The following is a 26,009-nucleotide window of genomic DNA, read 5'->3' as shown; positions in this document are numbered from 1 at the left end:
ATAAAATTATAACGTAAAGTCTCTTCTTTAAAATAGGCTATATTTTTAATTTTATTATTATTATTCATTCAGTACTCTGAGTAATCAATTACTGTAGTAAGAAAGAGACTCTCTCAGAGAGATGCTATATCCACACACATTAAAGCAGTGGTTCTCAAACTTTTGTACTAGTGACCCCTTTTACGTAGCAAGCCTCTGAGTGCAACCCTCCCCCCCCATCAATTAAACACTTTTAAAATATATTTAACACCATTATAAATGCTGGAGGTAAAGTGGGGTTTGGGGTGGTGGCTGACAGCCCGCGACCACCCATGTAATAACCTCATGACCCCCTGAGGGGTCCCAACCCCCAGTTTGAGAACCCCTGCATTAAAGTGTTTAGAATGGAAGAGTGTGGCTCTTTTAATATTATGTGTTTTTATTTTAACTTTAAGCTAGAATTATCTTTCTCATTTACACTATTCTCAACTATCATAATAAAGTTCAAGTTCAATTCACACAGTATTGCATTTAATTCACTATATTTATATTTCTCCCTCACAAGTTCATCTAAACTGGAAACCGACTGTTTCACTGTTGATATACATGCGCTGGCATATTTTTAGTTGCTAAATAGTTATCAAGATTACATATAATAGTGTGTTTACAGTAAGGGCTCAGTGGAAGCAGTCAGGTACACTAAAGAAACAATTGCAAGTTATTGATTATGAATGATCATAACGTGTATAGGTAGTGTGGTGAGGATCTGAGATGTGATCCCAATCCTTATTTACCCATGTGTATAACTAGGAACAAAGAACAGTTTGATTACTTAGAATAATTTTGATTTGTTTAACCACTTTGCCTTGATCTTGCATTCATTATGCACTGAAGACTCACTTTGAAACAGGGTATTTTGAATGTGCATAAAGTGCAGGATTGGTTTGCCTACCTTAAAATAGTAGGAAATGGAGCATCTGATAGTTTTGGAGAGTAAAATGATATTTGCATTTTGCATAAATGTGTAGTAGTAGGAGTAGTAGTATAATCATTGCCTATTTAATTTTCTTCACTGTTGGTTTCTCCCAAAATGCTCTGAACCCAGGCAGAACGTGTTGCCCTAACAAAGGAACTTGCTGCTCTCCGGCAGAAAAAAGAGCACCTAAAGGCAGAAATAGATCAATACAAAGAATGTGATCCAGATGTTGTTGAAGAAATCCGTAAGTTGTACATTGTGTAGCTTTAATGTATTAAAATTTCACAAAAAGAACCAAACACTGAAGGAAAAATGGTGCTTTTCAACAGCTCATAACTCGTGCACAGCTGAATGGATTTTCATGTGGGCACAAAAGGCAAACTTCCTCTGCCAAATTTCAAGTTGCTGCTGCAAACCAAAGAGTTGTAAAAGCTCTAAAAATTCTTCTGACATTTTATTTTATAATCAAGAGTGTTAAGTAACCTAAATAGAGGTTGCTACTGCTTCTATTCTATAATTTATAACTCATTACTGATAAACTGTTACAGACTGGGACATGGGCAGTCAGGCCTAGTAGTCGGAGCACGAGTTGGGAGCAAGGAAAGAGAATGTGTGTGTGTGTGTGAGTGTGTGAGAGAGAGAGAGAGAGAGAGAGAGAGAGAACCAGAGCCGGTGACCAGATACCAGAGCCAAAAGTCAAGTCAGAGTCAGGAATTGGAGCCAAAGTTCAGAACTGAGCCACAGGAGTCAGAGAAGGCAGAAGGGCTGGGTCCAAGGCTGGGGCAGGGCAGGAACAAGGCAGGAGAAGGAGCTAGTGCAGCTGTGGGCAAATGCTTTGAGTAGCCAGGGCCCTGCTGCTGGGCTTAAGAGCAGGTCTGTCAATTCCCTCAGCCATCTGGGTGGTTGGACTATGACAGGTGGGCAAACTACGGTCCGGGGGCTGCATCTGGCCTTTCAGATGTTCTAATCTGTCCCTCGAGCTCCCGCTGGGGAGCAGGGTCCGGGGCTTGCCCCGCTCTGGCACTCCAGCTGGGGAACGGGGTCAGGGATTGGCCTCGCTCCGCCCAACTCCTGGAAGCAGCGGCATTTCCCCACTCCGGCTCCTACGCATAGGGGCAGCCAGGGAGCTCTGCATGCTGCCCCCGTCCCAAATGCAGCCCCCGCAGTTCCCGTTGGCCGGGAAGCCCGGCCAATGGGAGCTGCAGGGGTGGCGCCTGCGGATGGGGCAATTCGCAGAGCCGCCTGGCCATGCCTTTTTGTGTAGGAGGCAGAAGGGGGATATGCCGCTGCTTTCAGGAGCTGCTTGAGGTAAGCGTTGCCCGGAGCCTGCACCCCTGTCTTCTCCCGGGCCCCTGCCCCAGCCCCGATCTCTCTCCTACCCTCCAAACCCCTCTTAGTCCCAGCCCAGAGCACCCTCCTGCACCCCCAAACCCTCACCCCCAGCCGGAGCCCTCACCCCCCACAACCCGGAGCCCCCTCCTGCATCCTGAACTCCTCATTTCTGGCCCCACCCCAGGGCCTGCACCCCCAGCTGGAGCCTCACCCCCTCCTATGCCCCAACCCCCAATTTCATGAGCATTCATGGCCTGCCATACAATTTCCATACCCAGATGTGGCCCTCGGGCCAAAAAGTTTGCCCACCCCTGGACTATGAGGAGGCTCAATTGTGGTCTAACTCTACTCTTTAGACTGTCTGGGGGTTATGCTAGAAGGGAAGCAGGCTAACAATTGTCGTTTACTCCTGACACACGCTTGAAATCAAAGAGAGCTGAGGGTGTTCGGGGCACCTCAAGAACCGCTCAGCTCCTTGAAATAGTGGCCCCAAATAAGTGTGTGCATCAAATCTAATCTCTTTGCTCCTACTATTTACCGTGAAGACAATAAAGTCTATAAATGGGGTTGGAGGGAATTATTTATGGTGTGAAGCACTAGATACGCACACACAAAAGCAACTGCAGCCATTTTCTGTCCATCAAGATTTTTTATTCTTAAACCTTTTGACTAAAGGAAAATTTAATGTCAGACTATATTAATTCAACATTTATAGTTGATAATTGAAACAAAATTGAGGATATGTAGTTATGGTTCTCACAGCATCTGTATCTTGGTTACTGTGTGTGTGTGCATAGTATAGTTAATCTCAACAATAATTATGTACAGGCTGAACACAAATGTTCACATTTGAGGGCAGGCTTTTAGAGGAAGACCATCAACATTCCTGTTTAATCGGTGTTTTCTAGTATGCCTGCGTTTTTATAGTTTTAGCTTTGGAATGGTGAGCTGAAAGTATTTGGAGGCATTTTACTCTGAAGAAGCAGTTTGCAAACTGTTTATATAATCTTGTGAATATTTTAGCATGAGTAGTAGGAGTCAAACTTTTCCCTCCTTCCCTCTCCTCCAATATTATCATAAATGATAGGTAAGAGTATAAGTAGTCAAGAAATTAGGTTTGTTCATCAGTTATGTTGCTGATGGGCAGGATTTCTAGCTGGGACTGTCCAGATAGTTGTCATTCTGAGTCTGCATGCCTGTGGTTAAGGGTAAAGCCCTGCAAATCTGCAGATATCCGCTGTATGTCCGCAGATGCAGATATCCCCTGATCATGTTTGCAGATCTGACGCAGATACAAATTTTGTATCTGTGCAGGGCTCTAGTTAAGGGCATGTGTCACTACCAATGCTAGGTTGGAGCTAGGTTACCTCTTCAAAATAATTAATTGCTTCTGCAGCTGTGTAAGGATAGCCAAAAACTATTTTGAACATAGTGGGGCAATGGACACTTTGGGGACATCTACACTTACCGGAGGGTCCAGCGGCAGGCAATCGATGTTCTGGGATCGATTTATCGTGTCTGGTTTAGAGGCGATAAATCGATCCGGGATCAATCCCGGAAGTGCTCGCCGTCGACGCCAGTACTCCAGCTCGGCGAGAGGAGTACGCGGCATCGACGGGGGAGCCTCCCTGCCGCGTCTGGACCCGCGGTAAGTTCGGACTAAGGTACTTCGAATTCAGCTACGTTATTAACGTAGCTGAATTTGCGTACTTTAGTCCGAAGTGGGGGCTTAGTGGGGACCAGGCCTTTATAATGAAATCTGGCCACATCCTGATCTAAACCAGGGTTTGTAATAGGAGGCAGAATGAGTTTTGTTAGCAGATAATAAATTTCCTCTTTTAAGCTACTGGTTCATGAGTCAGACCACTGGAAATAGGCACCATGGAAAGTCCAAGCTATAGTGTGGACTTCAAAGTATCTCCGGCTTTGTTTTTTCTAGTGGTGTTTTCAATATTTTAAGTTCTTCTTTGAGTGCTTGTTCACGTTGATTCCAATCAGGTGTGCGCATGCCAAATGCATGGTTGTCGGAAACTTTTTCCCTCAGCAGCTCCCGTCAGGTCGGCTAAGGAGCCCCTTGGAGTGGCGTGCTCAATATAGGACCCTGCCGACCTGACCCCCCCTTCAGTTCCCTCTTACCATCCGTGCTGGCGTTGGAACTGCATTTCACTTGCTTTCAAGTGTTCCCTTAGCCTATTACCTAGTCCTACCTGGTTTCTTGTTTTAGTAGTTAGTGTATTGTTGTTTGTAGTTACTATAGAAATTGTGGAGTGGGATCATTCATTCATTCATTCATTGGGGCGGTGCTGGACTCTGTTCAGGCAAGAGCGATACTACCAGAGTCCAGATTTCAAACACTGACCGGCATCATTTAGACTCTCAGACAATACCCCACCGCAACCACAGGGACATGCCTCCGTCTCCTTGGACACATGGTGGCATGCACCTATGTGGTCAGGCATGCCAGGCTGAGGTTCAGACCTCTCCAGGTGTGGCTCGCCTCAGCTTATCACTCAGGTTTTGAAGGGATGCCCTTTGGACTTGGTAGTAACAGTGCCGGAGCGAGTCTTAGATACTCTATTCTGGTGGCTGGACCCTCGCATGGTCCGCGAAGGAGTCCCATTCAGCACCCCTCAACCATCCATGACCTTTGTAACGGACACGTCAGACCTGGGTTGGGTGGCCCACTGAGGAGACCTACAGATTCGGGGTAGGTGGTCGCAGTCTGAGATCCCGCTCCACATCAATATAAAGGAGCTCAGAGCGGTGAAACTAGCCTGCCAGACCTTCCAGACCAGAATACAGTTCAGTGTGTGGCAGTGCTGACTGACAACACCATCGCCATGTTTTACATAAACAAGCAGGGGGGAGCCCACTCTTCCCCTCTCTGTTGGGAGGCTCTCCAGCTGTGGGATTTTTGTATAGCCCACTCATGATGCCTCCAGGTGAATGATCTCCCTGGAATATGTAACGAGCTTGCGGATCACCTCAGCAAGTCGTTCCGCAGTCACGAGTGGTCCATCCGTCTGGACGTCATACATTCCATTTTCCAAAGGTGGGGGTTTCCCTGGGTAGACCTATTCACCACCAGGAGCAACAGGAAGTGTCCATTTTGCTCCTTCCAAACACACAGTCCTGGCTCTATCTCGGACGTGTTCTTGCTCCCCTAGGGGGACCATCTAATGTATGCCTTCCCGCCAATACCACTCGTCCACAAGGTACTGCTCAAGACCCTCAGAGACCAGGTGGAGGTAATTTTGCTGGCCCCTGCGTGGCCATGCCAACATTGGTACACCACTCTTCTGGAGCTGTCAGTGGACACCCCAATTGCACTGCCGCTCCACTCCGCTCTGATCACACAGAACCACGGTCGCCTCCTTCACCCGGACCTCCAATCCCTCCATCTCATGGCTTGGAAGCTTCATGGTTAAACCCAATGGAGCTCCAAGGCACGGAATCTGTGGGGGAGGTGCTGCTTGGTAGCAGGAAACCTTCCACCAGGGCCATTTACCTAGCTAAGTAGAAAAGGTTCTCATGCTGGTGTGAGCAGAGTCTCATACCTCTACTTCAGGCATCTATACATAAGAACATATACCGTTCATCCTGGAGTATCTACTGCATCTGAAGCAGCAAGGTTTGACTGGATCATCCATCAGAGTACACCTCGCGGCCATCTTGGCATTCTACCCAGGAGAGTTGGGGCTCTCGGTATTCACCAACCCTCTGGTGGGCCATTTCCTGAAAGGCATGGAAAGGCTATATCCACAGTCCCGACTGCCGGTACCTGCTTGAGAGCTCAATCTGGTCCTCGCTAGGCTAATGGGGGCCCCATTCGAACCATGGGCTACGTGCTCCCTTCTGTATCTCTCGTGGAAGGTGGCATTCCTAGTTGCCATCACATCAGCCAGGAAGGTGTCAGAGTTAAAAGCGTTAACCTCCGACTCCCCCCACACAGTCTTTCATAAGGACAAAGTACAGCTCAGGCTGTACCCAGCCTTCCTGCCAAAGGTGGTATTCCCAATTCCACATTGGCCAGGACATTTTTCTACCAGTCTTCTATCCCAAGCCACATGCTAATGCACAGGAGCAGAGGCTTCACTCACTAGATGTGCGGAGAGCGTTAGCATTCTACATTGAGCACACAACCCTTTCAGGAAGTCGAACTGTTTGTACTAGTGACAGACTGGATGAAGGGGCTTCCAGTCTCCTGACAACTCATTTCTTCCTGGATCACGGACTGTATCCGTACCTGTTATGACCTCACTGAGGACCCAGCCGCAGCTATTACAGCCCACTCGACATGAGCTCAAGCCTCGTCCACCGCTTTCCTGGCCCAGGTGCCCATTCAGGAGATTCGCAGAGTGGCAACCTAGTCCTCGGTGCACACGTTTACCACCAACTATGCCATCACCCAGCATGCTAGAGAGGACGCAGCTTTCAGCAGGGCAGTTCACCAATCAGTGATTTCTTAACTCTGACCCCACCCCCGTGGGAGAGCTTGGGAGTCACCTGATTGGAATCGACATGAACAAGCACTCGAAGAAGAAAAGACAGTTCCTCACCTTCTTGTAACTTGTTCTTCGAGATGTATTGTTCACGTCCATTCCAATACCCACCCTCTTCCCTCTCTGTCGAATTAGCTGGCAAGAAGGAACTGAAGGGGGGTCAGGTCAGCAGTGTCATATATTGAGTGCCATGAGGACGCCACTCCAGGGGGCTTCCTAGCTGACCTGATGGGAGCTGCTGAGGGAAAAAGTTTCCGACAACCATGCACGCAGCATGCGTGCACCTGATTGGAATGGACATGAACAATACCTCTGGAAGAACAACAGTTACAGGAAGGTGAGTAACCATCTTTTTTCATTTTAAAACCAAATTGTAGTTCTAACTCTTCTGGTGCTGAAGACAACTTTCCACTTGTGAATGGAAGCAGTACTAACTTGCTGAGTCTACTAACAGAATGAAACAATAATTGTGAAAGGTGTGAACTCCACATTATTATTTTGAGAACTAACTCTGAAAGCTGCTGCTGATTTAATTATTTCACTACTGATCCTTTGAGTAGAAGAATCTAGTTGTTGTGCTTTATGCAAGCCATTGCTTTTGGATTAATTTGAAAAGTCATTCCATGTAGAAAAGTATTACAAGATTTAAAGATAGAAAAACTTTATTATTCCACGAGTATTGGATTTGTGTTTGTTCCTTAACACAAAATTACTATTTCCGGAGGAACGAAGGTAGTGGGGAATCTCAAAGGGGAATGAATGAATTTAGGGAATTGGAGAGGCTTGAAAAATGAGTGAAGTAGGTAAATTGTATGTAAAATTCTCCAAAATACAAATGTACATAACTATTAAGGTTTTCATTTTTTTTTAAATTGGAAAGTATATTGTATGAGGGTTTTTTGTTTTAAAATACCTTTAATGTATAATGTTGTGGATATGGTATGTTTTGGAGTGAGGAGCTACATGGCACACTTATTTAAAGTGCAGTTATACTTAGAAAAGTGAAAAATGACTAAGCTCAGTCCAAAGCCCACTGAAGTCAATGGGAGTTGAACCAGGCCCGTAGTGAGAGATTATTTTCCAACAGCTTCCAGATCAAATGTGCTCATTTTGCTAATAAAAAGATGTTTTGTAGTTACCAGCCATGCAATATGCACCTGATATCCAATAGTTCAGTTGTGTTCTTTGTGCCTTGTGCATCGACACCAGTAGTAAAGCTTCTGCAGCTTGAATGTAGTTAACAATTCTGTTGAAGAAACATGAGCCATAGTAGAATCCATCCACATTGGTACTGGCTTTACTGGTTAACTGAAGTCTTGTTTCGTGAGTGAAATAAGCAGATGTCACTGAACATACATAGGGAACAGACCAATTTGGTAAGCAGGTGTCATTTTTAAGTAATCTCATTTCTGAGTATAATTGCACATGAATGCACTAGTTTTTAATATTTGAAAACTTGGGTGAAGATTATAGATCACAAGTAATTGCAGTTTTTGTTGGCACACTCTGTAGAGAAGTCAAGTTTGAATAAATAAGGTTCTCCACTTCTGTGGAGAATTTCTCTAAACTACTGCTGTCTGATTTTTGTACACATTCAGTAGCTAGAGAACACGTTTCACAGTCAGCCTGGAGTAGAAACTAATGTGACAAATACTGTGAATCTGAGATTATAGATGCATACATGGTATTTACACTTCAGACAAATTCAAACAAGTCAAAGTGACGAGTCCTCTCTGAGAACTTGTATCTCTGCCAAGTTTATTTTAAAATGAAGCTGTTTTAGTTAGCTAAGCAAAAAAAAAACCCACAGTTTTAAAAGCTGGAACGCATGTTTTCTTCCACACTGATATATCGAATGACTGGCTCAATATATTTTGTTCCAGCTTTAGAGCAGGGGAAAAAAACCCCCAAAAAACTTTTTTCTCTTTGTTCTGAGAGAAGAAAGGAGACATTTAATCCTGTAAGGAATATCTTTTCAAAAGCTGTAAGAGCAAGTGAAAACAAGGGTTTATAATGAAGTGGCTCATTCAAACTTTTAGGTACAGATCTTGCAATCATCTTGTCCACGGGGTTCAACACAGGCACTTCCAAAGATTCAACACAGGATAGGGGTTCGCCTTCATGAGTCCAGTTGCAGGATCAGGCCTTTAACTAGCACCTGCAACACGCTCTGCTTCAACCCTGAATAATTGTACTTGCCCTGGTATTTAACTGTTTTTGGAGAGGAAGGGGAAGGATCATTAGTTTTGTTTTAAATTACTGTTTTTTTTTTAAGAGAAAAAAAATGTTGAAAAGGAAGATGGGGAGTGAAATTAGTGTAAGTAGGTTAGTGCCTAAGCTGGTAAATCTTCATAACCATCTTGTGGAGCTGATATAATGGGTAGGTGAACACGTGATCGGTTTTGTGATGTGGGCAAATGGCTACAGGTGACTAAATGGGGAGCATCACAATTTGCAATCAGTTCTCAGTGACGGAATAAGCAGCAGTTCACTTGGTGGTGTCTTAAAAAGATTACATGGAAACTGCATTTACCAGAAAAAAACTAAAGAAATGAGAGAAGATGTTTGAGACTACTTTGAGAGAGAGAGAGAGAGAGAGAGAGAGACTGGTTGCATCACTTGTACTGTCCCACTGTTAAACAAAGGACTAGAACAACCTTGCTTACTTGGCTTTCCACTAAAACAGCTCACTGAGCTCTTTGATGCAGATATTGTTGACTGTTGTTTAAAGGTGATCTGCAAAGGAAAATTTAAAATATTGGTTTTGTTCTTGTAATGGGGCGACGACTCACCCTGTGGTGCCTCCTGTTGGTTGTCTAGGGAATTAGCTCTCCAGCCTTTGGAGCGTCCTCTGCAGGCCCAAGCCTCACCTGTCACTGGCTCCGTGTCCCTCCTGGACCCCAGTGCCCCTTTTCCTTGGGTGCTGCCTCCTGGCAGTACCCTTTCAGCTCTCTGGGTCTCCCCTCCCAGGGGAACCCTCAACCCCCTATCCCCACCTCGCCTCAGTCTTGGGCTACTGCCAATCACCATCTAGCCCCTGCTCAGTGGGGCGGACTGCAGTGTAAAAGCCACTCATCATAGGCAAGGGGGGTTTGGACCTCCTGCCTTTGCCTACCCTGGGCTGCCCCTCTGCAGCCCCAGTTCCTTTCTGGCCTTTATCAAGCCTCCAGCCTGGGGAGTTTCCAGGCTGGAGCTTCCCAGCTTCTCTAGTCTTTCCCCAGCCCTGCTCCACTCAGGTACCCTGTTCATCTCCCCAACAGCCAGTCCCTCCTCTCTCAGCAAGCTAGAGAGAGACTCTGTCGGAGTTCCTGTCCCACTGCCCTCTTATAAGGGCCAGCTGAGCCCTGATTGGGGCGTGGCCCCAGCAGTGAGTGTTTCCCCTTCCAGCCCATGCTTGCCGCGCTTATCCCAGCAGCAGCCCTCTGGCAGCCTCAGCCCCTTCTCTGGGCTGGTTTAACCCCTTCAAGGCTGGAACGAGGTGACTACCCTGCTACAGTGCCCTTTTTGCTGTTTCATGTTGTATAAAGTAGACCTGGAAATATATTTTGGATTTTTTAATTATTCTTTCTGCTTTTACATTAAAATATCAGGATTTTTCAAGTCTCCTCTTTCCTGAGAAAATGTGTCAACAGTCTCATGTATATTAAGAGCTTTGTCATGTCTTCACTAGAGCTAGATGTGCTATAACTGTGGGCTTGTCTAGACTAGGGAAACTTATTGTTACACACCAGGGCAAACTCATAATGTGGACACACACACTGTGCTGTGCAGCTTACACCAGTAATGTACCGGGGCAGATTGTATTGATGCAAGTCCTGTCTTACATGTGGTGCATGTGTACACGGGAGGATTGATGTAATTTCTCCCTCCCTCCTTTGTAGGTCCACTTTACTGGAATGATCAGGACATTAGATTTGTGACACCCCAAAATGTAGGGATATGGAAGAACTTTGAGGCTCTATGGATCTTTCTAAATACAGTATAACAGAACGAAAGTCTTGATGTTCCCCTTGACTAGTGTCATGGCTGCAAAGTACATGAGGGAGGGAGCAGGTAACATCAAATGCAGGTAACTTATAAAAATATTGGGGGACAAATACATACTAGATGCAGTAATTTAATACAAATACTGACGGTCTCTGAGGGCAGTAAGGAATTGCCTCTGTGGGGAGATGTAGTTCATTAGACTTCACAACTGTGGATATGTCTACACTGCAAATAGACACCCGTGACTGGCCTGTGCCAGCTGACTCTGCCTTGTGGGGCTCAGGCTAAGGGGCTATTTAATTGTGGTGTAGAAGTTCGGACTGGAGCCTGGGCTCTAGGGTCCTGCGAGGTGAGATGGTCTCAGAGCTTGAGCTGCAGTTTGAGCCCAAACATCTACAGCCCGTTAGCCTGAGTCAGTTGGCGCAGGCCAGCCATGGGTTTTTAATTGCAGTGTAGACATATCATGAGTGAATTTTTTTTGTTTTTGGGGTCCACTGAACTCAAGGGAAATACTCCCACTGACTTCAGTGAACACTGGATCAGACCATAGGCCAGTGTGGTCACTTTCTCTTTGTTAGGTGCACTATTTCCTGCTTGCATTAGCTCTTGTCTGCTTGGGCAATAGAAGAGGTGTAGTTTTGGTTATAAGAGTTATGCGACCATGAATTAAGGAGTGGGATTTTAAGAAAAAAAATCTTTAAAGCGAATAGTGTGCACATGTGTGTACGTGCGCATGCATGAGTGCGCATGCACAATGTGGTATGTGTGAGTACATGACACTGTACATTGTGTATATGTATGGGTTGCAGAAATTTTTTGTTACCAGTCCTGACAAAACATATGAGACATTTTTCAAAGACATATTCCATATGTACTGATGAGACTTGACAGTCTAACCTTGTCATAAAGGACATAGGGAGCCTGTACTGATGGAACTTGAGTCCTCTTTTTTTTTTTTTTTTTTTTTTTTTTTTTTTAAATAGGCTGACAAAGATTTTAGACACTTTAACAACACACTCCCAGAATAGGGGATTAGCTTCCCAATAATTTAGTATGTGCTACTGTGTCTCACTATAGAGACAGAGGTGGAACTATTATATTCATTTGCACAGGGGTTATTGTCAGGCATAAGTTCTTCATTTTTTGAGAAAGCAATGCTAATATAATTTATACACATAGTGGTTTCAATCGCAGATGGCTTACACTATGTCATGCTCCACGTCTTTCAAAACCATTCTAACACACAGTGGATCTTAAGCTAAGAGTTGTGACTCCCAGGTAAATTTCCTAGTAATTGCAAAATTTTCTACAGGATCTACTCACTTAAACATTTCTAGCCCTTGTTGTGAAGATAACATTCTCAATGTAAATAGCTACAGTAAATAAGATATTGAATGCATAATTTAAATGACAAATCAAATGCATACATTGAATCCAGTTTATGATGTAGTGAACTTTAAAAGTATTACAGCATATTTGGTATTTTGGCTGAAACAGTGCAAAGAATTCTGGTAAAGCAGAGCATTGGGGTCATGGGTCATCACTCTGATTATGATGGAAACGTCTCATGAGCATCCATTTCTTCCCCAATGCTATCAGACAATTAGATTTTTCTTCCTTCAGTGTTTGATAGAGTCTGCTGGTAGAGTTTTTTGCACCCCAACTTGCATAGGCATTCACATATGAGCTGTTGCCCTGCTTTCTGTCTCGTGAGCGCTGCCTCTTCCATTAACTTTTTTGATTTCCCTCTCATTGCTACAAATAGTCCCTGATGGCAAAATGCAGAACCTTGTCCAAGGTCACGGTCAGTATTGATCTATGGATGAGTCAGCAGGAATTGCTAGGCAATCAAGTTAGTAGTGTGCTCTCCTGTATGCCAAGTGTGTAAGTTCTGCAATGCACCTATGACCAGTGGTCTTGGAAGTGGCATTCCTAATAAACGTGAACTCAGAATTTGATTGCATGAGCACACTTTCATTAGTAGGCATCTTCTTATGTCATACAACTCCCAGAAATAGCTTAAAGAGGCTTCTCCAAGAGAGGTCAAGAATTAGTGTGAGAGGAAAATCTGGCCTATTGTGCTTGGAGGGGTAAGGGAAATGTTTAATGAATTTCTCAACAGCAGAGGCCTTAGACCCAGGGGAGTAGAAAATTTTCTATACAAAATTGTTTCTGTCAGTAGGAAGAAGTATAGAAGAGTAAGGTTGATAGACAATTCTTACTATAGCTACCATTTTGATATTTAAATACAAAGGGAGACTCATCAGAGTGAATTCCATTTCTGTAACTATAGGGTTATTATTTACTGAGACCTCCCTGCATGAGCAGTACTAGGAAACCCACAACTAACAGTGCTTGTTAGCCTGTGAGAATAATTGCACCTGCTGTTGATCCATACAACAGAATTACACTTCATGATGTAAAAGTTACTTTACCCCAAAAATATTTAAGATGTTAGTTATATTTTGCATTACCTGATAACAGTTCTGCAGGCTGATTGTTAATTATATCCTTGAAAAGTTGTCAGTTTTCTCTGCAATCTCTGATCCTTTCAGTGAAGAAATCCATAAAACCTGCCTGCTGAGTTAGTATGGTAGCTCACACTGTCACCAGCTGCTACTTGTTTTGTAAATTTAGCTACTTTGTCTTGGGAGACTTGGCATTTCATTATTCTTATGGGCAAGATCTTGAGGTTCCTGTTTTTGGAGATCTTATTTGGTACATAAAAAGATAAGCCTTAAGGGTGGCCTGGAAAGCTAAAGTAGTCAGGGTAAGAAAGGGAATTCAGTACAATTCTTTCTTTGCCACCTAAAAACTTGAAGGAAGAAAATCAATATGCAGGTTCTGGATGCTGAGAGTTTTCAGCATTTATTAGTAACATTGATGGGCCTGTACATTATTGGGTCATTGTTTCTACAGTAACCCTTTAGAAATGAACAATGACTGATTTTAAACAAAAAATTGACTTGTCCCTTTTTCCTGCTTTATGTCTAAAAAGAGCCTGAAAGTGGCTTTTAAAAAGATCTGTGTGGTGTTGTTTTTTAACCATAAAAATATCAAGAATGTCATTGTCCACTCTACTTCGGCTGGAGGGACCTAATGGATGTCTTGGAGCATGTGCATTGTGATTTCACACACCTTAACTGTTTAATCATTGACAAAGATAAGTTTTCTATACAGTGTTACCATTCATTGAAGTTGAATAGACTTTAGCAAAACAAACAAACAAAGTTAGAAAGTGTGGCTAAAAATCCTTTCCTGTCTTAATTGTTAAACCTTCACTTTCCAGCTCTTGTGATGTAATTTCTCTACTTCTACAATCTGAAGCCGTGCTTAATTTGTGCCAGGGCTGAGCCCTGGCCCCTCTAGGCTTGTCAGTCACAGCCCTGGCACCTCTGGGCTTGCCACATCAGTTATGAAAGTAAAAAAATTGCTTGAGCTCCAGCACCTCTTTCATTACAAATTAAGCACTGATCAGAAGACGCTGCCTACCAACGTTTCAGCTCTAGCAGTGGGAGTGCTAGCAAAGGCAAGACGCCAGGCAGCTACCAGCTTTTTTTTTAAACTATTTATTTAGGAAGTTTTATCAGGTTTACAAATCCATGCTATGTAAATATCAGAGAGAAAACAATAATTGTTACCAGAGTGAGATTTTGTTTAGAGAAATGTTAATATAGTAAAACAGCAATATAATCATCAGATCTCTCCATTTAACAGGATGTTACCATATTACAGAGTGAGAATCTTTATAGTACCCATGATATGCTTCTGGTGATATTATTAAAATAAGTAAAATCTCTGTACATATTTGACAAACCAAGCATGTCTATCAAATGTTAATATTTAAAAGAAATTGGACAGGTGTGTTGTGATTTTTGCAGGTGAATGTACTTTGTCTTGATATTGAATAAATAGTAATTAAATACATAAGTACCTATTTATCCTCTATTTGCTGAGAATGGCTACCATCATTTTATGTACTACATTGCCTAACCCTGCTCACAGTGGGTCTATACAATATGCTTTTGTTTAGGCTTGGAGAAAAAGTGCATTTTCAAAATATTTTAGCTAACATGTTTTAAAACCCTAGTGTTGGCTGGGCAAGTTGTGTATATATATTTTAGCACACACAAGCAAGTATAGATAAGCCCTAGATTCCGATACAACTTTCCCTATCTATACTAGGGTTTAAAACATGCTAGCTAAAATGGTTTAGCTAAAACATTTTTAAAAATGCACATTTTATCCTAGACTACACAAGCCCTTATTTTGTAGACCTGCTCTGAGCAGGGTTAGGCCATACAGTGCTTAAAATGCTGATGCTGCTAGTACATTGTCAGTGCTAGCATTCCCATCGATGGAGCTGCTGAACCCGTGGAAGCAACAATGGAAAATTCTCGGAACAAATGCCAGTGCAGAGAAGAGTATAGAGTCTCTCAGGACAGACATGACCTGAATTTCCAATATAAAAAACAAATTAACACTCTCTCTTTGCCTTCATACATCATAAAGAAGCAAAAGGGCAAAGTCCCATTTTCCCCTCCCTCCCCCCTTTTTAAGCCATCTTTAAAGAATTCAGAGCTTTCACCACTACATTTTACTATTATCTAATCATTCTTCACATCACTGACTGCAGCACATAAGGTTAAATAATGAGCACCAACCTTAGCGTGTGCTAAGTTTATTTTGCAAAATAATTAAAATTTGCCTACAGTGGAATCCATGGCGATGAACACTTTATCTCATATTCATTTTCAGTAGCCCTAGAAACAAACTTTGTATTTCATGCTGACCATTGTAAATCAATATTATCATGCAAGCACTAGCAAGGCTGACTGGAAATGGTCAAGGTGTATGTAAGCATGAGAAATATGATGATTCTGATAAGTTCCCAGGCTGATACAGCATTTACACCAATGGGGACAAGAAGATTTAACAAACTTTCTTAGAAACTGGTTTGTGTCATAAAAACTCTTTTAAAGCTACTTGCAGTGGAGATGGGGTTTTTTAAAAAGTGTTTTAAACTTTATTTTTGCATTTGTTATCCAGAAACGTTATTCTGTCTGTCTCATCAAAGGGGTCCTTAATATCTTTGAAGTCCTGAGAACCTTTCTGGTTCCCTCTTCTAAGGCACATGATACACAACTGGATTTCCCTCACAGGCTACTACCATTGCTATGTGCTTTTTCTCTAAAGAGTCGTGAACACCTGTGATGCTACAAAAATAAGAATATTTACAGGTGAGAGAGATTGCTCCTGAGTAATGCCAAGCATTCTCTCTCAGAGAGGAGGCAGCTGTCCCTGCAGCACTTCCAGCCCATGGATCTCCCACATAGCTGTGCAGAGCACTATTGCTGAGCCACCAAGCAGGCTAAACCAGAATTATTTTCTTTTAAAATACATTCTTAAAAATACTTTTGACACTTCAGATGTTATCTTTTATGGTCCTTTGTTGAAGATTTTTCATGAGCCTAGGTTTGGGGCATGGTTGAATCTTAAAAAAGATATATTTGAAAGCCACAGATGAATATCTTCATTATGGTCAGTGGATTCATAGGAACTGTGTCAATATAAACATCATCTCACTGTTTTGCACTTGTTAAATTATGTGGCTGCTCATGGTTTTCCTCTCTTTCAGGTCAAGCAAACAAAGTCGCCAAGGAAGCAGCCAACAGATGGACTGGTGTGTTTCATGTATATAATTCACAACCTACCAGTTTAATTTTTTTTTTAAATGGACAGCAGACTTCCTCTCCTAGTAGAAACTTGGTTTGCCAGATTCCAGTCTGGAGCTAATTTCTACAGTTGATTTCAGGAGACTTCAATAGCAGAAGTCCCTTAATGTTAGTGATGTGGTTGGCACTGGCATAGCAAATTACATTAATTAATTTATGAATTTAATCTTAATTTACATTTTTTAATGTGTTTAAAATTTACAATGTTATATAGAGGTTTTGTTGTCGCTGGTGTGATTCAGATGCAAATATATATGTGGAGTGATAAAGTAATTATTCTTGCTTAGAGTATGTAGAGTTTGCTCAGTGTCACAGATGAAATCTATAGGCTGTTGCAGTTTTGAAGAAGGTTACTGCATTATGTTCTTATGGAAATATTTTACCCATTATTTCCCCTCCCTTTTGCTCTGCAGGTGATTTGTGTTACATATTGCCCTTTTGCAGAGCAAACAATGTGTATTTTTCATTTGAGTTTTCATTGGTGGAAATATTGTGTTTGTAAATTAATTTTTTTCAGAATTTGTCCCTGTTCATTGTATAGTAAGTGAATAGCCCAATCTTTTCTAGAAACAGAGAAGTGGTAGGCGCAGCAAGTTTCAGTGCTGTAAAGTGCCAGTGTAGACAGTGCACCAGCGCTGGAGCCGCGCTTCTCGTGGAGGTGGTTTTTGTTTGTTTTTACAGCACTTGGAGAGCTCTCTCCCAGCGTTGTGCTGTGACTACACAAGCCACGTTAAAGCACTGCCGCAGCAGCACTTTAATGTTGCCACTGTAGACTAACCCTTATTCAACTGTTCAATAGTAGTGGGAGAATGTATTCAGTGACTTCAAAAGACCACTAATTAAACTGGTCCTCTGGCTAGTGCTCCACAGTGTACTGGTGGCCTTTTGAAAAGTCACCCAGAATACACTGCTTCTGGAGACTGTATTGGGAACTGTGAAGTAGCTACCCTCACAACATCGTAGTTGTAATTTTTTAGAACAGCACATTGCAGGTGCACGGCAAAACTTGCGAATATTGTTAACATGATTCAGTGTGGATATACTGAACTTTTACCTTTACACCAGTGCAGGACAGCTGGCTCAGTTACAAGCTAAACTACACCAGCCCTAAAATGAGTGGAGATCAAGTAAAATTATGACCTCATCAGAGGCAAGAGACATTTGGATAATTGAGAGGATAAAGGATTCTTTATCAGACTGTTTGAAACACTTCAGTTTGGTTTTGTTACATCTATTTGGCTTCAATTATTAGCACTTTAACAAATTAAGCTGTGAGAGTTCACAGAAAATGCACATTCTTTAGGTTGTTCAGCAGGTCCTCAGCATAATCAGGGAAGAACAGATTTGATATTGCTAATATTTCTTGGGTGAAAATAATCAGATAAGAATATTTTTTAAAAGCCTACACCTTTTCAAGTTTCTGTTCATAAACCGTGAAGAAGCTCCCCCAAAATAACAACTGTATAAGCTCAATTTTTTCTAATCTTTTAAGTAATATTTTAACTATACAAAATAAAATAGCTATAGAATTTATAGCTAAGGACATAATAGTGGCTAAAAACTCATTTTGAGCATAATTTTTATTTTTATGCACACATTTTTACCAACCCTATTTGCCTCATTAGCATTTGTAGCAGTGCTCAGTTATTCATAAAAACAGAACAAGTATTTAATTCCTCTTTCCCCTCTTAGCCCTACCTAGTAAATTATATTCAGAAGCTTTGCAGCTCTGTGCTTTTTCGGATGTTTCCAGAGGTGGTGAAGAGTTTACAGTAGTGAAGAATCTAGTACCCCCATTCTGCTTGTGAACTGAAACATTTCTTCACTCTTTTCACAGATAATATCTTTGCAATAAAATCTTGGGCCAAACGGAAATTTGGATTTGAAGAGAACAGAATTGACAAAAGTTTTGGGATTCCAGAAGACTTTGACTATATTGATTAATATGATACTGACACAAGTGTACATATCTTATTTAATATTGCTCAGCTGACATTTGTCTGTGTTGCTTTTCAAAATCAAACCAAACACCCTCTTGTATTAGTTGCACTTTTCATTAATGTTAATAAAATGTAAACAATACATTGTCGGTTTTGTTTCCCCCCTCCCGCATTACTTCCAGAACACTCTCTCACTCTGGCACTGAGTGATTTAGCCCAAGTATTAAGGAAGGCTGTGCAGGGTAGTTGTCATAAGGTCCTGGTCTTCATGTTTCCGTTTGCTTGTTATAAGAACCAGGATGAGCCCAATCAAGAGGAAGCCAAAATCTCCAAGAAATTCCCATCTAGGTATGTTCAGCAGTTTGACTCTGCTGAAGAGTCTGTGGTATGGGAATAACATTGGAGGACTTGGAAGGAAGTTTCCACAGATCTGGATGAGGACAAACCATCCTAGTCAACCAATACATGTCCACCTATCCATGTTGATGCGTCAGTCACATACTCTGTAGAAAACTTAGTCCAGCATCCCAAAGTCTGAATCAGGATAAGTAAGTTGCAGAGAGTAGACGGGTTGATCTGGATAATGACACCATCATAAGAAATAATGACCAAAACTACTAATCATCCCAGAGGTAGAGAAGGTGGACAACGTTCGGGGGCTGATTGTAGGAGGGAGGGTGGAACTGGTGAGGGACAATGAATAGTCCTTGAGACAAACAAGTTGGGGAGTAGACTTGCTTCCTGAAATGCAACAGGCACACGCTGTTGAAAAGACCTGAGAGGAAGCAGCACGTGTGATATATCGAACAACCCATGAGCTTGGTGATAGACCGCTGGATGTATTATTGCTTGGCCACAAAAAAAGGACTGATCCCAGACCATCAGATGTGCTACTGATTGTAAGGTCATGTGTTTCCGTGATAGTTACCCTCGTGAGTCAAGTGTAATAATATCTTGGTGCAGCATCAGCTGTTGGGGATGCGTCACATGCCCCTAAGGAGCCAATGCAACCCATTGAGAGTGAGTGAAGTAGCCAATTTCAGAATGGCTTTTTCAGAGACCTCAGCATCAAATACAAAAGAAAAGAATGAGAGGCAGGGGTGGAAAGCTTAAGGAAATATAAACAGCTATTTTTGTATGATCATTCCCCTCCTTTCTATTTTGTGTAGCTGCCCCTGGGTACTGTGAGAATAGTCTCCTTGCCAACACCTAAGTAAATTTTATGAACCATATGTTTCTGTATATGCCGTTCTGATGGCTTTTACTACAAGTCTTGTAGCAATTTTTGCTTTGGCAGACTAATACATTGTTAGCACTTCTGTTTGTTCTTGCATCTGTCTACATGGATCTAAATTCAGGCCTTACCTACATCTACTTCTCACTACATTTAGCAAGTGTCCATGGTGTTAAGATAACTTTCAATTAACTGCAGCATCTGTGTCCTTTCCTCTTTCACCCCTCCTTTTTCTGTTTGAATGTGTGAGGGTGTTATTGGTAAGCCTGAATGTCTTTGATCCACATCCGGGAGTGTGGGAGTCATCTGGAAATCTCTCTCTGGGATAGAACTTTATGATTTTCCACTTCTAGCCCCTCTGGCAATGGCATCCTGCACCCTAAGGCAATATGCAGGATGCAGCAAGCCCAAAATGGTGTTTCACATTGTTACTGTCTTGTAAAGCAACATGCCACTTGATTATCCAGACATATGAATCTCAATTTCAGGATGCTGAAAGATATCTGTGATTGAACTGGTACCCTGATGGGCAGCACCACAATTTAACTCTTGGAAATTATTGGGAGTTTGCCACAGAGATCATGAGCCAAGTTTTCAGAAGGTAGGTTCTGCCTGCTACAAGCAAACCGTGTGAGAATTAGGCCAACGTGCCTTCTTTGTCTCCACCTTGGTTTACTTGCTAACTTTAGCAAGAGTTCTACTGGAAAAGTGATGTTAATCTGGGTACTTGCTCAGAAGCCAGTCTCTGGTGATCTGTGCAGTCAATGTTCCCAAACAGCCCAGAGTGTCTGAGAACTGAAGGATTTAAGACATGCTCCTGGGTATTGGGCAATTTTGTCTAAGATGATGTGTAGGCCCCTACCAAATTCACTGTCCATTTGGTCAATTTCATGGTCATAGGATTTTAAAAATTGTAAATGTCATGATTTCATCTATTTAAATCTGAAATTTCATGGTGTTGTAATTGTAGGGGTCCTGACCCAAAAAGGAGTTGTGGGGAGGGCGCAAGGTTATTGTATGGGGGATGTGGTACAGCTACTCTTACTTCTGCGCTGGTGCTGGCGACAGTTCTGCCTTCAGAGCTAAGCAGCCGGAAAGCGGTGTCTGTTGTCCGACTGCCCAGCTCTGAAGGCAGCAGTGCAGAAGTAAGGGTGGTATGGTATTGCCACCCTTACCTGTGCTGCTGCTGGCAGGGCGCTGCCTTCAGAGCTGGGCGCCCGGCCAACAGCCGCCGGTCTCCGGCTGCCAGATCTGAAGTCAGCGCAGAAGTAAGGGTGGCAATGCTATGACCTGCCCCCATAAAATAACCTTGTCTTCCCCTCCCCGCACTCCCCTTTTGGTCAGGACCCCCAGTTTGAGAAACTCTAGTCTCTCTCATGAAATCTGTATAGTATAGGATAAAAGCACACAAAAGACCTGATTTTAGAGGGGGAGACAAGATTTCACATTCCGCTATATGTTTTTCATGGCAGTGATTTTGGTAGGACCCTAAGGATGTGATAAGCATTGCCAAGGATAGATATATATTAATTGGATTGGAACCTTTTTTTCTTCCTGTAGGTGACCTTGATGGCTGAGCATACCCTGGCCTAAGGACAATATGCATGCAGTCACTATTACAGGAGATATAGAAACTGCAATGTCAAAGAACTCTCTTGTTGACTGATTGGTGCTGCAGCCTTTCCCAGAGAGAGTTACTACCCTTTCCTGAAGATACCATCGAGAAATGCTTAATGCAGCTGGAGGTGGCAGACTTGTCTGATCCATGTGGTAGCCCCCAGAACTCTGAAAGCGTCCTGTTGCCATGGTCCCCAGGGTGGTGGTGACGTAGTTAGGGCACAGCTCCTCTATGTCTGGCTCTTCCAAATCCTTCTCTGCAGTGTAGCTGGTTTGAGAATTAAATTAAATTAAATCTGAACCTGAAGAGTAGTTTGTCTCTGTTAACTCCATGAACCCCACTCGTAGCCTGTAGGCCTTGTGGCAAGCCTGATCCTGCAGGAGGGCTGGGCCTTTGGGGGCAGAGGACACCTTTTTTCTTCTCTCTCTCTCTCTCTCCCTCCCCTCCATGGCCATTTATGGTACCTGATATAGCTGCACTGTGAATGACCCCCATACTGTCATGTAATAAACCCAATGCAGTGCATCAGTGAAGCAACAGTGGATGCTGGGGTCCCTCCATTTGCTCCTTCAAACATGATGGTTAATGGGGCCATGCAGCGCAAAGTGAGGTGCAAAAGGCTCGGTGTCCACTTGTGCCCAAATGCAGTTGTTTAAAATTCCCTGGGTAGATGCTGATTTTTTTGGACATCCCTTCACACATCCTTCCTGTCCAGTGCAACTATAATTGGGTGTTCCTTACATCCCAGTTGCACCTTTGATAGAAAATAGGGAGCACAGTTAACATTTGCACATCTTTCTGCAGCACAAAATAATGACCTAGAGGCACAAACCTTTTGATTGTTTTTCCAAGTCAGTGGTAAGTCTCCCAGACACAAATCAATAACCCTTACAGCAGGTTAAGCAAGTGCCCTATTGTGCCACAGCCTGAGCCAAAAACTTAGGGCTGTCTCCCCAGGACTCTGAGCATAATCAGAGAAAATGTCAGCATTGCTTGCAACAGCGTGGTGTCAGTGACAGGGCCCTGTAGTTGAAACTCTAATTGGACTCTGATTTGAGGGAGGATCAACTTGAATCAAAGGATGATCTTTCCAACCAGTTCCTTTTCTATGCATTTCTGAGCAGGTTACCCACAGAGGAGCGTAGTGGGACTAAGTCAACTGTTAGTTCCGTTCAGGGATTAGTAGTTTATTATACCCTCTAGAGTCTGAGGAGCTTGCAAACATGTGGTTTTCAGACTTGATGTGTCACTTCCCTAGAGGGAGGATCTGATCTCTCATGCAAGTGTCTTGACAATTGAACCTAGGGACAGGCATCGTTTTCATAGTCTGGACATGGGCTCTCATGCTTGGTTTTTTAATTGTGGTATGTGATATGACACACACTGACATGTCACTGTATCAACACTTTTTGCTTAAAATGTTAAATTGAGGCATCTTCTGAATATTCTTTGAAGACCAGACTTTTGAGTGCCCTTATATAGATTTCTCATTTTGTTTCCTGTTTTATTAGCTATACGATCATGTTTATTCTTAAATCTTCCATAACAATGACGCTCTGGCTAGAAATGTATTATATTTTTAATTTAAAGACTTTTTTTGTTTCAATTATTTTTTAATAGTCTGGTATTTTGGGGAGCTAAAATTGGGGTGCAACAAAGTTCTCAGTTTGAGAAGTTAAGAAATATAGGAGTTCTTGTACTTGAGTGAAAAATGGATCTATAAAAAACAGTATAATGAGCAAAAATGCATTTTCTGTTATGTCCATTTGCAGTTTCGGTGCAGCATTCTAGTTCACATAACACATGTGTGTATTTCCTGTGTAACTTAGAGATGCTGTTAACTCACAGTTTAAAAAAGGAAAAAAAAAGTTAAATGTAACACCCAGTTGTACATCTGCCCCTGAGGTCTCTGCCAATTGTTTTGGTCATTTCTAATATATATAATGTGTCTGGGGTTTTTTTTGTTAATTCTCCCTGTTGCTGTGTGGAAAACTTGGACAAACTGGGCAAAACCAACTACAGTGAAACACTAAAATTAATTTGAATCCAAGTGTAGTCAAAAGTACAAAGTAAAAAAACTGAAAAATATTTCAGTTATTGTAACTTTACGTTGTGATAAGCGACAAGATCGGTGGAAAATTTTCAGACAGAAGTGTGGTTTTTAAATTGGCAATGTCACCTCAATCTGGGGATTGATTAAAGTTAAAAATGGGGGAGGAGAACATTTTTCTCTTCATTAGCTCAATCTAAAAGACTGGATTTTATTATTAATGTAATTAGTAGGTAACACTTTGCCTATTAATTACATTGGGCCAAATTCAATCTTGGTATAAGGCAAGGACAGTTGACTGGAGTTGCAGTTGCTCTCTCCAGGCTTGGATATAGGCCCATGTGTCATGCTATTGATCATGACTAAATGATGAGAAAACAAAGTGATGACACACAGTTTGTCTCTACAGGGCTTTGAGTGATTCTCTTTTTTCTTGGGTTTTGCCTTGTGCTGTGGGACACCGAGAGATTAAGAGCTATTTTTCTTACCTACACTTTAATGAATTTATCTGAGAGGTGACATCCTTACAGGAGAAATGCCAACGTTTGATGTAAAACTGTTCTCTGCTACTAAACCTAAGTGGTGTCACAGTTGTTTGGCATAATTCCAATTAAGAGCACTTATCTGCCACATGAATGATGGCTCAAAAGATCTGTGCTTATTGAGGTAGCGCTTCCCAAACTGAGAGCCATGGCTCCCTTGGGAGTCGCAGGGGGCTCAGAGGGGAGCTGTGAGCGTCTGGGGACAAAAGTTAATTGGTATTCACTTTTTTCCTAATTAAGAAACTATTAAACTAGGCTTAGAAATCGACATCTTGTCCTGCTGCTGCTGCACCCAGGATTGGAAGCCTCTCTGTGCCCTCTACTTCTGCACGGGGCCCTCAGCAGAGAGACTTCCTGCTGAATGTTTACCTCATCAGGAAGGCTCTGCTGAAGGCCCCCTGCTGGAGCAGATGGCAAAGAGAGGCTCCCACGGCCAGCAGCAGTGGCACTTGCAGATAGGAGATGAAGGCTGAGGGAGACACAGCTGTCTTATTTTTCTATTGAAACGAGTTTTAACAAGTGCTAAGTCTACATGTAGCCAACATGCATCTGAAGAAATTATTTTAATAAGGATAGGAAGAACAGTAGACAATATGATGGTTGTTACATTATGTTTGGGGTTTTGTGTCTTGTTATTACTGTGGAAAGTCCATAATTTCATTTGTTTGGAAATGTTAGTAAATGAGGCCAGGGAAATGACTGTGACATTTGGAAACCAAACTCCTGGGATTTGTAAACAAGTTTCTGAATGAAAAAATGCAGCTCAAGACAAACTAAAGCAGCAAATAAACCAGGCATGTCTAAAGAAGCAATTGTTTCTCAAAAAGCCTTAGAAGCAGTTTATGTTGTGGCCATGCTAATTGCAAATGTGAACAAGCACATACCATTGGTGAAACACTACTACTTCCAGCAGCAATAGACATCTAGAACTATAATTGGGGAACAAGCAGTCAGCACTGACAATATTCCTCTGTCAAATAATGCCATCCGCTGACGCATTGATGACCTTGCAGAAAACGTCTAGGACCAGCTGACAGAACAAGTTAAGAAAAGGCAGTGTTTAGTATTGCAGCTTGAGGAATCCACAGACATAGCCAACATGACTCAGCTTCTGTGTTTCGAGAGTTTTGTCAAAGCAGGTACAATAGGTGAAGAACTTTTACTTTGCCAAAAAATCCCAACCCAAACAACTGTTGAGGAAATGGTCATAATCCTCAATTCATAGTGGAGGAAGGTCTTAACTGGGCTTTCTATGTGGGGCTGTGCACTGCTGGGGCAGCAGCCCTGCCCAGAAAGAACAGTGGGGTTGCAGCACAAAGAAAGAAAGTGACATCAGCAGCAATTAGGGCTCACTGCAAAATTCATTGCCAAGCTTTGGCATCAAAGAAATTGCAACTTGAAGTATAGGAGGCCTTCAATATTGTTCTTAAATTTGTTAATTTTATAAAATCCCAGGCAGTGAACATGCATTGTTTTAGTATACTGGGTGAAGAGAGATGGGATCTGACCACACTCCGCTTATGTTTGACAGTGAAGTCAGGTGGCTGTCACATGGGAAAGTGTTACATGTCTTTTAATTGGATGACAATGTTCCTCCTTGGGAAAACAAACTTTGCAGATTACACGTGTAATGTGGACTTCTTCTCTTCGTTAGCTTACCTAGTGGACATATTTGGCAAATTTAATGCATTGAACTTCAAGGTAGGAATACAGATATGAAAGAGAAAATGGAGGGATTTGTGAAGATGCTTTGTCTTTGGAGATGCCATGTTGAAAAGGGATTAACAAGATGTTTCCGGCGTTATCAGACTTTTTTCAAAGAACAGAGTGAAAGTGTTCAAAACGCTAATAAAGAACAAATATTAACTCATTTGCCTGAGTTGTAGTCTCATTTTGATTAATATTTTCCTGGAGTTGAACGTGAATCTCCAGGTACCAGCTAGATCAAAACCTGTTCTCGGTAACCATTGATGCTGTTCCAACCTTAAGTATCTTGGCTCAAGAAAATCTGTTAAAACTGTTAATTTGGTCTTGTGTGTAATCACTTTTCAATTCTAACAAACTAGGAATTCTGGATTACTGTTAAAGGAGAGTACAGAGAATTCAGTGAGGAA

General features: G+C 42.3%; 1 protein-coding gene across 1 annotated transcript in view; it reads left to right on the top strand.

Moving 5' to 3' along the window:
- Positions 1–18,593, top strand: part of MND1 (meiotic nuclear divisions 1) — a 45,213-nt gene extending 26,620 nt beyond the window's left edge. The window contains exons 6-8 of the mRNA XM_054030325.1: positions 1,085–1,199; positions 16,415–16,459; positions 18,349–18,593. Of these exons, the coding sequence (XP_053886300.1) occupies positions 1,085–1,199; positions 16,415–16,459; positions 18,349–18,455 (267 nt within the window). The 3' untranslated portion in view covers positions 18,456–18,593. The remainder of the gene's footprint in view (positions 1–1,084; positions 1,200–16,414; positions 16,460–18,348) is intronic.
- The last annotated feature ends 7,416 nt before the right edge of the window (positions 18,594–26,009 follow it).

The sequence above is a fragment of the Malaclemys terrapin genome, chromosome 5, assembly GCF_027887155.1.
Source record: "Malaclemys terrapin pileata isolate rMalTer1 chromosome 5, rMalTer1.hap1, whole genome shotgun sequence".
Lineage (NCBI taxonomy): Eukaryota > Metazoa > Chordata > Testudines > Emydidae > Malaclemys > Malaclemys terrapin.
The sequence above is the reverse complement of the archived record's forward strand: the minus strand, read 5'-3'. Positions and strand labels throughout refer to the sequence as shown.